The sequence below is a fragment of the Hippocampus bargibanti genome, linkage group LG17, assembly GCF_051943395.1.
Source record: "Hippocampus bargibanti isolate YZ-2025 linkage group LG17, ASM5194339v1, whole genome shotgun sequence".
Lineage (NCBI taxonomy): Eukaryota > Metazoa > Chordata > Actinopteri > Syngnathiformes > Syngnathidae > Hippocampus > Hippocampus bargibanti.
Window position 1 is genome coordinate 13,991,726 of NC_142750.1, and position 14,954 is coordinate 14,006,679.

The window sequence follows — 14,954 nt, forward strand, 5'->3', positions numbered from 1 at the left end:
GGTCAAATATACTTATATGCGATGGAATCTTTGTAAAATACGCTCAGTACAAGTAATTTGAAGCCATTTTACAAATGTCCGGAGACGTCGCTTGTCCTTTAATTAAATTAGTGGAATGGCACATTTTTTGAGGCAATGCGAATTTTTTCTTGTCTCTTGGAAAAATGTCCCTTTTTTCAAAGCGAACATCTGTACGTAAAGACGAAGAGTAATAAACGAACGTATGATAATTCACCCAAATAGAGGGGATCCTACTCGGTCCTGGCGGCTCTTACTTGATCGAGAAAACATGTCGGCGGTGTTTACATTGTTTGTTAGAATGATGAATTTATACATGATGTCATCGGTAGGCAGAAGTCTAACGTGTCCCGCGTCTAAATTTTATTTCTATTTTAAGAACCAGTATCAATCAACGCGTCATAACATTTGGCACATGCGTTTCACTTGCGGGGGGTGCGTCGGCAGCCGGATTTATGCAAATGAGACAGGAGCTTCCGATATATGACGCGGTATCAGGCCACGAGGAATATCTTTTTCCAATTGGTCAATTCCGGCCGGTCTGCTGACAACAACGCATCTCTTTGGACCAATCGGAGCGCGTTTCACACCGCGGCGTCTGTTTGCGAATGACGTAACCGCAGTCAAACAATATGGCGTCTTCGGCAGACGTCGTTATTTGTAAAGGAGTATAGCCGGATAGATCGCTGCCTCTTTTGAGGCGCCGCCGTCCGACTTTCACTTTTGAGCATAAGAAATATTATTTGGGCCGCGCCCGCGCCCGCGCGTTGGCTTCTGTTTGGATTCGACTCGAGCTTCCCGTTTCGCCGAAAGCCGAGTTCGGCGACGGCGGTCGAGGATGGACTGCGGGGAGTTCGTGTCTCCGATGGAGAACGCGGAGCCGAGTTTGGAATTAGGAGATGGTTTGACGCAGGGCGACATCGACGGTGAGTTGTTATTTCACCGACAACCCCGTTTCGTCTTTATTCAGTCTGTCGAGGATGGCGCGCGCGAGTCGAATTTATTGAAGTCGCGATCTATCCCGTCGTTGAAAGCAAGGTTACTTACGAGCTCTCTGTTCCGTATGTTTTCATTTCAATTCAATTACTTCAATGCATTCAATGGATGATGCTTCTACTATACACGATTGTGCCATCGCCACTGTACGCATTTGCATTGATGCACATGCTTCAAACAAGATGCCCGCAGCGCTTGACCGCGCGAGACAAGAAATGGATTCCATTCGACGAACTTCGGTTCATCGTGGGAGAATTTCTTGTGACGTCGCTGCGAGGAAAATAATTTGGCCAGTACTTTTCTGCAAAGTCGAATTGAAGTTAACCAGAACATACATTTTATATGTAAATGTTCAAATGCAAAAGGGCACAGACGAGTCACGTGAGTGAAGTGAAGTGAGCGTAGCTGTTCGTGTAATTGCAAAAGTTGCAACTGCGCTTTAGTTGTGCAACTCTCGACTAATAAGTGGCACTAGCGCCGTCCTCTGCCAAATGATGACATCGTCCGTCCGTCCGTCCGTCATCGCGAGCGTTACTCTCGGAGCTGTTCTTGACGCTACGTATTTCGTCAGAGTTGTTCCAGCTCGTCAACCCGGTGGGGGACTTCCTGGACTTGTTTGCCGACCATATGAGCCCCGGCGACACTCTGAGCGCGGACGCTCGGCCTGCCGATCAAAAGAGCGGACCCGCCCAAGCGTCAACCCCACTGGCCGACGGCGGCTCCGGTCTTGGCCTCTCCGCCCCTCGGACGTTGTCCCCGAGGTCCGGGTCCCTTCCCCCGGCTCTCTCTCCCGCAACCGTGGCGTCCGCGGGCCCGCGGCAGGTGACGCGAAGCCCCCCGCCCCTTCAGCCGCGGCCTCAGGCGGTCCGACCGGTCCAGCCCCATCTCGTGGCCCAGCCCACAATTCAGGTAGGACGTGTTTCCTACACCACCTGTGCCGAGTGAACAAGAGCTCTTTGCATCCTCTCAATATATATTGGCAATAATAAGCAAGCACGCACACACGCACACACACAAAGAGGACAACAACTTGACAAAACATTGCACTCAAAGCTTATATGGACATCCAACTGATTTAAAGTTTGTTAGCTGAGTTTTTTGGCCTTTGATTTATGAACACAAAGTCCTCAATACGTCTGTGTAAGCTCTCAGTGGTACAGGAGTGGTCCATCGATGAAAAGGTTTCTTCAGCCGTCACCTCTACTATGATAGGTCTGTGCTCTAAGGTTGTGGGGAGCAGAGGACTATTCCCTGAGGCTACACTAATTACTTCTATTGTCCTGACTGATTATGGGACTGACTGGCCTGGTTGCCCCATTCACTCTGGTATCCCCTCATCAGCATGACTAAGTCTATGTGGCAAGAATCTAAGAGGTCTGTTGTAAGCACGATCCAAATTAAACCTCACACCACTATGGCCATTTAGAGAAAGGTTTTGCTGTTTTATAAAAATTGCATCTTTTACTCCCCTTTCAAAGCATCTATTATCTTTCGCTAAAATTTTAACCCCATTGTCGTCAAATGAGTGGTTGCTAGCCTTTGGGTGCAAATGTACTGCAGATTGAGGCCCACTAGCATTATCCCCGCAATGTTGATAGTCTTTTTTTGAGAATTTGTACACACACACACACACACACACACACACACACACACACACACACACACACACACACACACACACACACACACACACACACACACACACACACACACACACACACACACACACACACACACACACACACGTATCTTAATATCTCATTTGTCAGTGTCGATGGAACTTGTTTCCTTTTTTTGCTTTGATGCAGACTCGGCGAGTCCCGGTTCACACTTTGGTTCCAACATCCATCCAAACGCCGGCGGCCCAAACTGTGATGATTGCTTCCAGTGGCGGGCAGTCCCATTTCATCCACAATCCAGTCATCTGTCACCAGAGTCCGACGCCTGGTTACTCAGGTGACAAAGACTCATTTTATTCTGATTCTGATTATGATTATAGTGTTCACTTTTGACACTTGCATCATGATGTCTTTGAAATCTTCCTGTTTATTGAGTTCCAATCTCACGACAGTATTGACAAACTACAAGTTGTCATTTGTCGCAGTCCTTCAGCCTCACATGCAAAGCCTGATGACATCACCACAACTGCATCCAGTGACCATTCATCAGCACCTTCTGACCAATGGTCAGGCCATTCTCTCTACAGCGCCCACTACAGTCCACGCTGTGCCACAGCAAGTGCAGCAGGTACCTGAAAGGACAAGTTTTTTGTTTGTGTGTATTTACATTGTATTTGTAATCGTTTGTGTATTCGAAACTCTCGAGGACATTTGACAGCACTTTGCGAGATTAATATCTCTCATCTTCGTCAGTACCGCAAGGTCCTTTTTTTGACGGTGCGCGGGTGCTTTTGGTCAGGTTTTGGTTCAGCAGCCTCAGATTTTGAAGACGGATTCCCTGGTTCTGTCCACGATGCAAAACCCAGCCGGGATCACGGCGTTGACCGCGCCCCTCCCAAGCGCAACGCTACAAGTCCCGGTACTCCGCCAGCGATACGCTCCAAATATTCCGCGTCACCCTCGTCCGTTCGTCCTTTTTGTGGGACAACCAGAATTTGAACGGCCGGTGTTTGCGATGCAATCGTGGTAACGAGCGTTGTCCGTAGACGCTGATGGGTGGCAACCTCCTGACTCCCGTTCTGGGAGGCGGAGAAAAGCTGACGATCAAACAACCGCAGCCGGGCTCCAGAGAAACAAGCCCAATGAGTGGAGGGGCGCTGTGCCAAGGAGGGCTTATTAAGGAGGGCGAGCGGAGGACCACCCACAACATCATTGAAAAGCGCTACCGCTTGTCCATCAACGACAGGATTGGAGAGCTGAAAGACTTGGTCGTAGGCAATGACGTCAAGGTTGGTCGCATTATTATAATAATAATAATAATAATAATACAAGGTAGGCGTGATGGGATTTTCAGGTGATTCCCTCTCCTCGACATTTTTGACCTCAGATGCACAAGTCGGGTGTGCTGAGTAAAGCCATTGACTACATTAAGCACCTGAAGCAGGCCAACCACAAACTTCGACAGGAAAATCTCTCTCTTAAAATGGCAAACCAGAAGAACAGTAAGTTTGCTTGCGCAGGTAGTCGCGCATCCCAAAAATATGTTGTTTTTTCATTGAATCCTCTTTGTTGACCGCAGAGTCAGTGACATTGTCTGAGGATGTAGAACCTAAGGAGGAAATCTCAATGATGTCTCCTCCTGCCTCTGATTTGGGCTCGCTTTCCCCTCACCACTTCTCTCCCTACAGTGTGGATTCTGAGCCCGCCAGCCCCTTAATGGACAACGATCAGGTAATGCGCACGTGGCAAAGTCGAGGCCCGGGGGCCAAATCTGGCCCGCCGCCTCATTAAATTCAGCAAATCAAAGCAAATCGGTGAAATTCATGCTAAAGTCCAAACCAAATTGTCCTATGTAAACCACAATAACACTTTCATTTTTGACTTCACATTTGAAAAGTAGTTCATCGTTAATTTGTTGTGCGCTCTATATTACCATCCATTTTCCGGAGCGCTTATTCCTCATTTGGCTCGCGGGGGCTGCCGGAGTCTATCCCTATGTCTTCGGCCACCAGGCGGGGGACACCCTGAATTGGTTGCCAGCCAATCGCAGTGCGCACAGACACAAACAACCAGTCACTCTCACACTAGGGACAATTTGGAGCCTTCAATGTGCCTGCCATGCATGATTTTTGGAATGTGGAAAGCGGAGGACCCGGAGAAAACCCACGCGGGGAGAACACGCAAGCTCCACACAGGGAGGCCGGACCGGGCCTTGAACTCACGACCTCTGCACTGTGAATTCGGCGTGCTAACCACTCGGCTACCGGGCTGCCCCTATATTATTATTATTATTATTATTATTATCGATGTATGTATTTATTTCTTAATCGTGTTATTTATTATGTTGTTGTTTTTGACTTAAGTTGGCGCAACAGAAATGGCTGCCTTTGCAGCAGGTCCTGCATTTTGTTTTTCTACTTCTTCCTTTCCTCTTACTTTCGACACTGATGCTGCGAAATGTCAATTTCTCCACTGTGAGACGAATAAAGGCTAATCCAATCCAATATGTCCTATGCGCAGGGATTAAACATTCTCATGGTTTTCCCAAATTCATAACGCCCCCTGAGAGGAAACCGAAAGTACAATGTGGCCCGCGGCAAAAAATGAGTTTGGCACCCTTTAACTATATCTAACGAGCTATTTACTTGCTATCTATTGTCTATCTAGCTGGTTGTCTAATAACCATATAGCCATCGAGCTGGCTAGCTAGCTTTCTATTAATTTGAGTTGCTTTCGGGTTGAGTGACAGCTGGAGCGTATGGCTGCCGCCGCTCACCCACAGACAAACTCATCGTGTGACTGTGAAGTGACCTTGACAGTTTAGAAAGGCGCTTATAAATGAAAATGAAATGACAGTACGTGTTATTATCGAGGTAATGTATTTTGCGTCATTGCCATTTCATGCCAGCCCGCTAGGGGGCAGTGATGCTTCGATGAGTGAGAGCAAAGGACTTTGGAGGGATCATTCGAGTTTGTTGTCACGAATGCCGGGAGACTTGACGTCTTTGAGTTGAAAGCCGAGTGCAATTCTTCTTGAAGCCATCGGCAGTTGGGGGTTCGTCACAGCATTGATTTATCATTTGCCCACACCATTATTCCCACTTGCCTTCCAGGATTGGAATTTCAGAGCGGAACAAAACAGTTTGGGTGATATCACACGCACCGGTTGACCGTCTCACGCTATGCACGATGTCACATTTGTTTTTTCTTCTTTCAGATGAACTTTGAGCCAGACTCTCCTTCCTGTGTCGGAGCGATGGACGGCTCTCGTCTGCTTGTCTGCGCCCTGACCTTCTTGTGTCTCTCCCTGAATCCCCTGCCCTCGCTGTTGGGTTCCGAGCGCTCCGAAAGGCTCTCTGGCGCCGGGCACGGCACATCTCGCAGTCTTTTCTGGTTATCGAGCCCGACGCAAGATTTGGGTGAGGAAGCCAGCTTTTGCCATTGAATTCCCGCCGCCGCTTCCGCTACTATGATAGGCGTGTGGCTTTTCTTCTTTGTGAATCCCCGCAGGCTCTTGGCTGCGTTGTCTGTTGCCGTGGCTTATGGCTTGGCTGCTGAGTGTCTTGGGAGCAGTTTGGGCTTGTGTACGGGTGCTCTACCTCTGGGAACCCGTCACGCCGCTTCACTCCCCCAGGTCGGTGTCTTTCTGGAGACACCGAAAGCAAGCCGACGTTCACCTTAAGAGGGTGAGTGCCACGCGATTGTCCATCAACGTACGGGTCACAATTTTTTCGCCTTTTGCATTTTCACTTGCTTTATTTGCAATGTTTGTCTTAAAGCACAACCGACGCCAGAATTTGTCAAATCACTTCTACTGAGCGCATTTTACAAAGATTGCACCGCATATAGTAGCTACATTTTACCTTTTAAGTATTCCGGAAGTCTTGTTTGTGAGTTGGTGACGAGTCCTCACGTCACGTCACTCAAGGACCGCCCCTGACCGAGAAAGCGACACACAATGCAATTAGAAGCAAAACGACATCAATAACGCGATGGTGAATCGTTGTGTGTCGCAGCCAATTGCAGTCACACGCACGAAGAATGTGTAAGTTGACACAAATTCCCAGCGGACAAATCTGCCATTTCCGACGGAGCTTGGGCGCCATCTGGTGCATTTTCTGGGCGCTACGTTGGAGTCCGGACGGCTCCAATTGATACGGAAAGACTTCTTGAATCGATGGCAAACATTTATGCTTTCCTCTTGAGAACTATTTGAATCATATTCCTAACTGGATGAGTAACAAGAAAGCATCTTCTCCCAATCTGAAGCCATTGTTTTGATTCTGACCAATAGTGCCATCACAAACGAGGGGGCGGGACTTCCTGAATCTCATTCGAGCTCATTTTGTGGCAGTTTTGGGACACTTGAAGTCATTTTGATAGGTGTTTTGCATTTGATTACAAATATCAGACTGCGTGTTTTGGCTATTTGAGATGCTGTCAATCAAACAAATGGTGTCGGTTGTCCTTATGGTTTGTCAAATTGAATATCCGCTCTTCTCAAAGCGCCTTTCTTTCCTCTGTTGCCCTTCCCCCACAGGGAGATTACCCTGCGGCATTGACCAGTTTAAAGACCTCCTTGTCCATCTTGAACAGAGGCTTGCCTTCCACCAAACTGGACCTGGTCTGCTCGTTATCCTGGAACCTGATTCGCTATTTGTTACATCGCCCGACCCCTCTCGGGTGGCTTGTTCGCCAAATCAGAGGCAAACACGAGGGGGATGAGGCGAGGACCAGCGCAAAGGACGCTGCCCTGGTATACCATCGTCTGAGCCAGCTGCAACTCACGGGTTAGTAGGGAGGAGTGTGAAATTACCACAAGGACGATTTTCACTGAAATATATGATCCATTGTCAACTAATTATTACAGGCACTGCTCAGAAAATGTGAACGTCCTGAAAATGTTGATTCATTTAAGTAATTCAACTTAAAAGGTCAAACGAATGCCATATTGTATAAGGCGCACCCCCAATGAAGGGTGTATTATTATTATTTTTTTTAGTTTTTCCATATATAAGGCGCAGCGGATTATAAGGCGCACCTTCTTCAACGAATGAAAAAAGTTTTCCAAATATAAACTATAATGATATCAACATTTTCCACATAAGGTGCTTCAGTAGATGCTGCGGCTACGCACGACTTCTAATATCGGGGGTAAATGGAGTCGATGGTCGCTGACAGTAGTTGCGAAAGCTCTTGTGGCTCAATATGACTTCACATAAGGCGCACCACCGTATAAGGCGCGGGGTCGTCTTTGCAAGAAAATGAAGGCTTTTGGGTGCGTGCGTGCGTGCCTTATACACTGGAAGATACGGAATATTATTGAGACTCATAACATGCATTGCAGGATATGTCAAACTTTTATTTGTTAGAATGTTGATGATTATGGCTTACAGCTTATGAAAAATGAGAGTCTGAAGCAATTAAAATGCGTATCGCGTGCAATAAAATGTATTACGTGAAATGTTGGTCCATCGGAAAAGCATCATCATTTTGTGTACTGGGTACACGGTTGGGCCCGCGTTTGCCCGAATGAGCGCTTCAGTGCGGCGTGTTACGGATGATATCAGCCTGTGGCACTGCTCGGGCGTGATGGAAGACCGGGATGCTTCCATAGCGGCCTTCAGATCTTTTGCGTTGCTCATCTTCCTCTCGACGATGGCCCATACATTTTGGATGGGCTTGAGGTCAGGTGACTTTGCTGGCCAATCAAGCGCAGGAATCCCCTGGTCGTTGAACCAGGCTTTGCTACCTTTAGCTCAATGAGCACGCGGACCAATCCTGCATATGGCCAATTCGGGCAAATGAATTGGCACCCGACTCTGTACACTAAATGAGTCTACTTTTCTGGTGGCTGACATTTCAACTCATTTTCCCGTTTATTTCATGTGATATTCACAATTAATTTCCACTGATTTTGCGGTTTTCATAAGCTGTAAGCCATAAAAGTTAACATTCTAACATCAAAGCTTGAAATAATATATTTATTTGATGACTTAAATGAATGAACTTTTTCACGATATTCAAATTTTCTGAGTACAGTGATTCCTCGCCACTTTGCACTTCACTTATCGCGGATTTATTTTCAGGGAATTTTATTGTTGTTTTTTTCATAAATGGAATACAAATGTGCAAAGAAACAAACTAAAAGAAACAGAATAAAATCAAACACGCTGGCTCTCAAAAAAAAAAAAGAGTGCCGATAACAATGTTCTTCTCTCGGAGAAAGACTCCTTCAGTAGCAAAAGACGCTACAGCGCAGCAGAGTCAGAACGAATAGGCGCAGCAGCCAAATATTGTTTTACAACACCGTTCTTTAAACTATAAAAAAAGAGGTTTTATTTTTTGTTTCATTCTGCAGTATGTACAGTTTTGCATTGTAAAAAAAAAGAAAGCTGACTCCATTGTACTTTTCCGATGCTATTTTTGCAACCTATCTCCCGCGATAAACGAGGGTTCACTGTATTACTCGTCTATACATGATGCGTCGAGGAGGTCGCTGCTGTACTTTGCCAACTTTAGTTTTGCCGTTTGATCCCTTTGGCAGGAAAAGTGCCTCAGCGAAGCAGCTGGTGGGCGCTGTCTCTGTCCTTGAGCGCCGTCAACCTCAGCGAAAGCGCTCAAGGAAAGATGGCCCCCGCTCAACTGGCTGAGATCTACGTCACCGCGGCCGTGGCCGTACGCGTCGCGCTGGGTTGCCATACGGCGCGTCTGCCCGTGCGTATCTCATCTCCGTCGTCCGCTTTCGGGATCGTTCGTGCGAGCCTTTCAAGTGACGCCTTTCGCCTTCTTCCTCACGCAGGCTTACGTGCTGAGTCGTGCGGAGAGCATCGCCAATCAACGCCAGGCGAGGCGCGTCCCCGATTGCCTGCGCTGGCTCTTCACCCCGCCGGGCCGCCGCTTCTTTTTGAGCTGCCGTTGGTCGTTGGAGTCGGAGAGCGACGACGGGGTGTTCGCATCCCAGAGCGATCCGGGTAGCCATCATTTGGAAAGCGTTTGTCAAAAGCCAAACTTGTGACCGTAAAGGTTTCCTTTCCAGCGGACCCGCTTGCCCGCTTGCACCGCTCTTTCTGCAGAAATTTGCTCGAGCGAGCCGTTCACACGCTCGTCCGACCTCAAAGCGACGAACGCAAAAGCGGCGCTGGGTAGGGATCCGCCCGCCCATTTAGCGGTGACTGACCTCGCGCCAGTCTTCACTTTAGTATGCGTTGCTTCCGTCTTCCAGGGATTTCCTCATCGCTTTGGAGTTCCTGCAACAGTTGAATGCGTGCACGGAGGACTCTCCCTCAGCTCCTCCCTTCTCGACTCGTCCCAGTCGCACCACCGCATCCGGTAAAGTCCGCACGACATGGCGCAAAGGCCACGCTTGCTTGTCGGAGATATTTAGAATGGTGGAATTCTCCGAGCCGTCAATATGAATTGATCATTGGCCACCTTTTCTCCTGATGACGCTTTGCTTCGTTGTTGTTCGATGCTGAGTCTGTTGGAAATAATGGCAAAAGTGCACAGGACATTTTCAAACAATGTATTAAATATTAAAAAGATGTGTTGTTTTCAAAGCCGTCCTTTTTTTTTTTCTTCTGCAGTGCGAGATTCAGTGAGTCGATGGTGGGCTTTGGTCCTAAAGGCCGCCATCTATTGGCTTCAGGGTAATGATGTCGCCGTCAGGTCTTTGTTGGCGGAAGCGGAGCGAATGCCAAGAACTCGACGCACTCTCGAGTAAGTGTATTGTGGGGCTCATCAACTGTTTGTGGGGGTGTCACATACGTACCACTTCTTTTATTTTTTAACGTCAATTGTCCACGTGACGGGGCTCTCTGTATTACGCTCCGTGGCCAAAGCATGCACGTCTGTTTAATTACATTCGCGCTATATACGTAGTTTGTCACAAGGTATACATTGAAGGACAAAAAAAAAAGACAAACATTGCCTCACTTATACGGTTTATTATCCTCGTTATTAACTCATTCACCGCCAGTGGATGTGCCAAAGTGTGTCCGCTCCAGTGCCAGGGTTTTTGTCATTTTCACTCTAATTGCAGCTCCCACAGAATATTGAGTTTTAGGGCTACGTAAACATTCAATTCAGCGTAAGAAACTGTAGACTCTATTCTTTCATCGGAAATAAAGAGTTTGTTTCTAAGTTATATGGGCTTGTCGCAATCTCAGCTTGGAATGAGGGCGGCTTTGCAAAATACATACGTCTTCTTCTTTTCCTTTGGGCTTTTCCTCTCAGGGGTGGCCACAGCGAATCAATGTCCTCCATCTATCCCGGTTTTGTGCATCCTCTTCTCGCACACCAGCTACCTTCATGTCTTCTTTGACCACATCCATAAACCTCCCCTTCGGTCTTCCTCTCGGTCTCCTGCCTGGCAGTTCAAGACTCAGCATCTTTCTGCCGATATAGACGGCAGAAGGATGCTGAGTCTCAGTCTGACTTTCTCTGCAAAGCCTCTAATATGGCTTGTCCCTCTGATCTAGTCCTTCCTGATCCTATCCAACCTGGTCACTCCCAAAGAAAAGCTCAACATCTTCAGCTCTGCTACCTTGCAAAATACGTCCATATTGATTGATATTGCGCTTGAACAACAGCTGAAGCTGTAACAAAGCGTTAACATGGACAAAAGGCAAATGCCGCCCCCTCGTGGAAGGGAAAAACATTGCCAGAGGTCTGACCAGTGTTTTTTTGCCCCCCCGCAGGGACAAAAACAAAACCCAAGCAAATGCGGCAATGGCGCTGCACGTCACACTTTTCGATTCCCGAATAAATTTGAGAATGGCGGCGAATGAGTTAACTGTCTCCCCCCCCCCCTCCTCCACCTCTCTGGGTTTCAGCCACCCGTTGCCCAAAGCTGTACAATGCCTCTGCAAATCAGTTCAGATGAGTGTGTCACCTCCGAAAGGAGAAGGAACCGCAGCGTGCCTGTCCCGTTGCGACCAAGCCAGCAGCTACCTGCGCTCCAGCATCTCTTTGCCTCTCGGCCAGCGCGGCGACTACTTAAAGAAGGTGAAGAGCGGACGGCTTATTTCCCCCGAGGCGTCTCGTCTGGACTCTTTTTTTTTTTTCAGCGGCCAGGTTGTTAGTCGGCAGAGTTTGGCGGGAGGCGGCTGTGGTGCATTGTAGTTGCATTGCATGATCTGCGAGCCAAGTGCAATGCATCTGCAGTGAATGACAGAGGCCTCCCCTGTCTGCACTAACCGCGGCGCTGCGGTATTAGTTAGTTCAGACTTGAAAAGGAACGCATTTACCTCAATTGCTGCAAATGAGGCGTATTTAGTCACAACGTATGCACGCGTGCGGGACAATTATGCACGGGATGGAAGGAGGTACAATTAACCTGTATAGCAGTGGCGGGCCGTGCACGTCACTCCGAGGCCTTCAGTAGTGCTACGTCTGAATCGATCCACAAAAGGTTCGTCCGGAAAATAACTCGTGACTTGAAGAAACTTAAGAAATACTGTCATTAAACTGTTTGAATATTTGGACTCTGAACGTGTGCATTCAAGATAACCTCATCTTGTTCTGAGTTCTCCAGCCTTTCGGAATGATGTCGATCTAATCTTGAAAATGGCTCGAACAGTATATCTGCGCCCAAATCCATTTCTTCTCCTCGTTCGGCCATTGTGGATTGACAAAATATGTACTGTATGTTCTCATCACTAGCGGCTGTAATACTCTGATTGGCTAATGACTAGTCAATCGCGTGACGAGCCAATCGGGGTTTGCCAAAACTTTGACGCAAGGCTTGGATTGCCAACTCCAACTCTGATCGGTTAAAGCAACGGTTTCATGGACATTGGTTTTTATGCTCCGGGGCCTGCGGAACTGATTGTGAAGGCGTCCAGGTTCTGACCCTGGTAACAAATGATGGCTGATATGTGATTGGATAAATGCTTAAATAGGAAAAGACGATTCTTGAAGAAGCACAACGGGGGAAAAGAAGCTGAAATTATTTCGTAAGAATTCATGGAAAAAATATAATTCACATTAGTACGTATGCGATTCAGATATTGTTAGGCCAGCGGAGAAGGCTTCGCAGGCCTTGATGGCCCACCACTGCTGTGTTGATGCTTTTCATACAACAGACTAAGCGGTCGGAACAAGTGAGAGAGTTTGACTCGATGCGGTAGTTTTCTGCTCATCATCATCAGCTTTCTTCATTATCGAAGGCGATGGAGCTCTTGGTATGTGACCTCCTACTGACCTTGAGGACCAGCTTGTGGCAGCGAGGAAGCGGCACCGATGGGGAACTGGGACCGGCGTCTGCATCTCAGTTGGCTGGTTTTCAAAGTGACCTCAGCGTGCTCAGAAGACTCGCGCAGTGCTCCAGACAAAGCCAGCATAAGGTGACCTTCCCCCAAAAAACTCGCTCGCGTCAATCTTTGCGCTCTGACTTGCGCGGCTGCGTGCGTCTCTCTATCTGTAGGTGTTCCTCCATGAGACTACGGTGAGGCTGATGGCCGGAGCGAGTCCCACGCGGACGCACCGGTTGCTGGATCACAACCTGCGACGCCGGACGCGCGGCCTCGGCGCAGCGGGTGAGGAAACGGGCCGCGGGCGCTTTGTCTGATAGGCGCTCGCCTGCTTTTTGCTTCATCGCTACCGCCGCTGAGAGCGTCCGACGGTCATGCCGCTCTCCTTTTTTCGTCAGAGGGTGAACGGGAGCGGGCTCACGCCATCCTGCTGGCCTGCGGCCACCTGCCCGTGCCTCTGTTAACCCCGGTCGGGCATCGCGCCCGCCTGCTGGCCGAGGCAAAACGCACGCTGGAGCGGGTCGGAGATCGTCGATCCTTGCGGGATTGTCAGCAGATCCTCTTGCGCCTGAGCGCCGGCACGACCGTCGTGGCATCCTGAACGCTTGCGCGCACGCAAAGCCGAAAGAAGGCTACCTCCCGTTGATTGAACGCTTCAATTTACAGCACGGAAATGAGAAGCGTCGCTTTTGAACGCCCAATACGTCTTTCCAACCTGTTTTGGCTTCTTTCAAACAATCTCGCCACCTTTTGATCAGTCATGGGACAAAGCTGGCTCACTGGCACAGCACGTGTGTGTGTGTGTGTGTGTGTGTGTGTGTGTGTGTGTGTGTGTGTGTGTGTGTGTGTGTGTGTGTGTGTGTGTGTGTGTGTGTGTGTGTGTGTGTGTGTGTGTGTGTGTGTGTGTGTGTGTGTGTGAGGGGGGGGGGGGGCTTCCAAAAACAAAGGGAAGGGTTCGCAAACAGCCGTTCAAATTCTACCCGTTGCTGAGGTGCATCTTTTTACCTGTTGAATTCCAAGCTTCACAATCATCCGCACTTGTCAACCGCTCGCCCAGCTTCGTTTCCAAATACTCTTGAAAATCGGTTTACTTTCAACAAAAAAAGGAGTGTGTTTCGCTTCTTATCTTATCTACCTCATTTGCACGACTGTGAGGGATATCAAAATACCCAAGCCCCAGGCCGCTTTTATTTAATTGCAAGGAAGAACGTGCGGCTCTCAATCATATTTCCGCTGACAATTAATCGGGTTTGGTGCAAACGCCTCCGCACACACACACACACACACGCGCGACTTGTAGAACGTGTAAAAAGGATTGCATATTTACAGTTTGTACTTTGCTTGGAAATACAAATACAACAACTATTCAAAGTAGATTGAACAAATATCTTCCCGAGTTTTAAAAATACTTCCGTTGTACGACAATAAAAATTGGTTAATAATTAAATAATTTGCAAACAATTTAAAGACAAAATGTTTGTGCAGTGATACCGTTGATTTTTGTTTTATTTTCCTGTCATCCATATTCATTAATCCTTCAAACTAAACACGCTTCATTTCCAAGCAAAATTATTTTATGTCTCATCACATTTAAAATGAAAAAAAAAAAAAAAACAACGTTTTTTTAATCGGTAATTGTCGCACGGTGCACTTGTCATTCTAACTCTTGTGTCTCTTATTTAATGATATAGTTTTATGATTAATGATTTGCTGGGGAGAGGAAAGTCAAGCCTTTTTGTGTGCGTTATTTTTGGACGTGAATAATTGGTATGGTAGCTCGGTGTTACCTTCTGTACATTTTGCAAAAGATTCATTTTAGAATAGAACAAACAAATTGTGCTTGTGGGAACTCACAGAACGTTTTCTGAAAGGTCAACCCTTCTTTTTCTTGGAAGCACAAAGAACAAATAAACCAATACTCATTTTGCCAGAGCTATGCTGGGTTTATGACTTGTTTCATTTTTAATTGTTAGATTATTTTGTTTGTTTGTTTGTTTGTTTTCTCTGCCTCTATTATGCTTTTTCTTTTCCATATTTTATTCTTGTCCACCATTTTGTTGTTGGTGTT

At 47.5% G+C, this 14,954-nt stretch overlaps 1 protein-coding gene across 1 annotated transcript; it reads left to right on the top strand.

The window, feature by feature from the left end:
- Positions 1–621: 621 nt before the first annotated feature.
- srebf2 (sterol regulatory element binding transcription factor 2) lies at positions 622–14,818 on the top strand. The gene is made up of 20 exons (XM_089018510.1): positions 622–944; positions 1,586–1,923; positions 2,823–2,970; positions 3,119–3,261; positions 3,433–3,552; positions 3,680–3,922; positions 4,021–4,135; positions 4,213–4,364; positions 5,851–6,052; positions 6,144–6,319; positions 7,174–7,423; positions 9,181–9,350; positions 9,436–9,607; positions 9,673–9,778; positions 9,859–9,965; positions 10,220–10,352; positions 11,468–11,639; positions 12,803–12,979; positions 13,060–13,171; positions 13,285–14,818. The coding sequence occupies exons 1-20, from the start codon at positions 857–859 to the stop codon at positions 13,485–13,487; spliced, it is 3,327 nt and encodes a 1,108-aa protein (XP_088874636.1). The 5' UTR covers positions 622–856; the 3' UTR covers positions 13,488–14,818.
- Positions 14,819–14,954: the final 136 nt, after the last annotated feature.

Excerpts from the sequence above, each read along its gene's own strand:
- srebf2 (XM_089018510.1), top strand. The coding sequence starts at position 857 with ATGGACTGCGGGGAGTTCGTGTCTCCGATGGAGAACGCGGAGCCGAGT. Across the intron at positions 3,262-3,432 it reads TGCCACAGCAAGTGCAGCAG|GTTTTGGTTCAGCAGCCTCA; the intron begins GTACCTGAAAGG and ends GCTTTTGGTCAG. Across the intron at positions 7,424-9,180 it reads GAGCCAGCTGCAACTCACGG|GAAAAGTGCCTCAGCGAAGC; the intron begins GTTAGTAGGGAG and ends TCCCTTTGGCAG.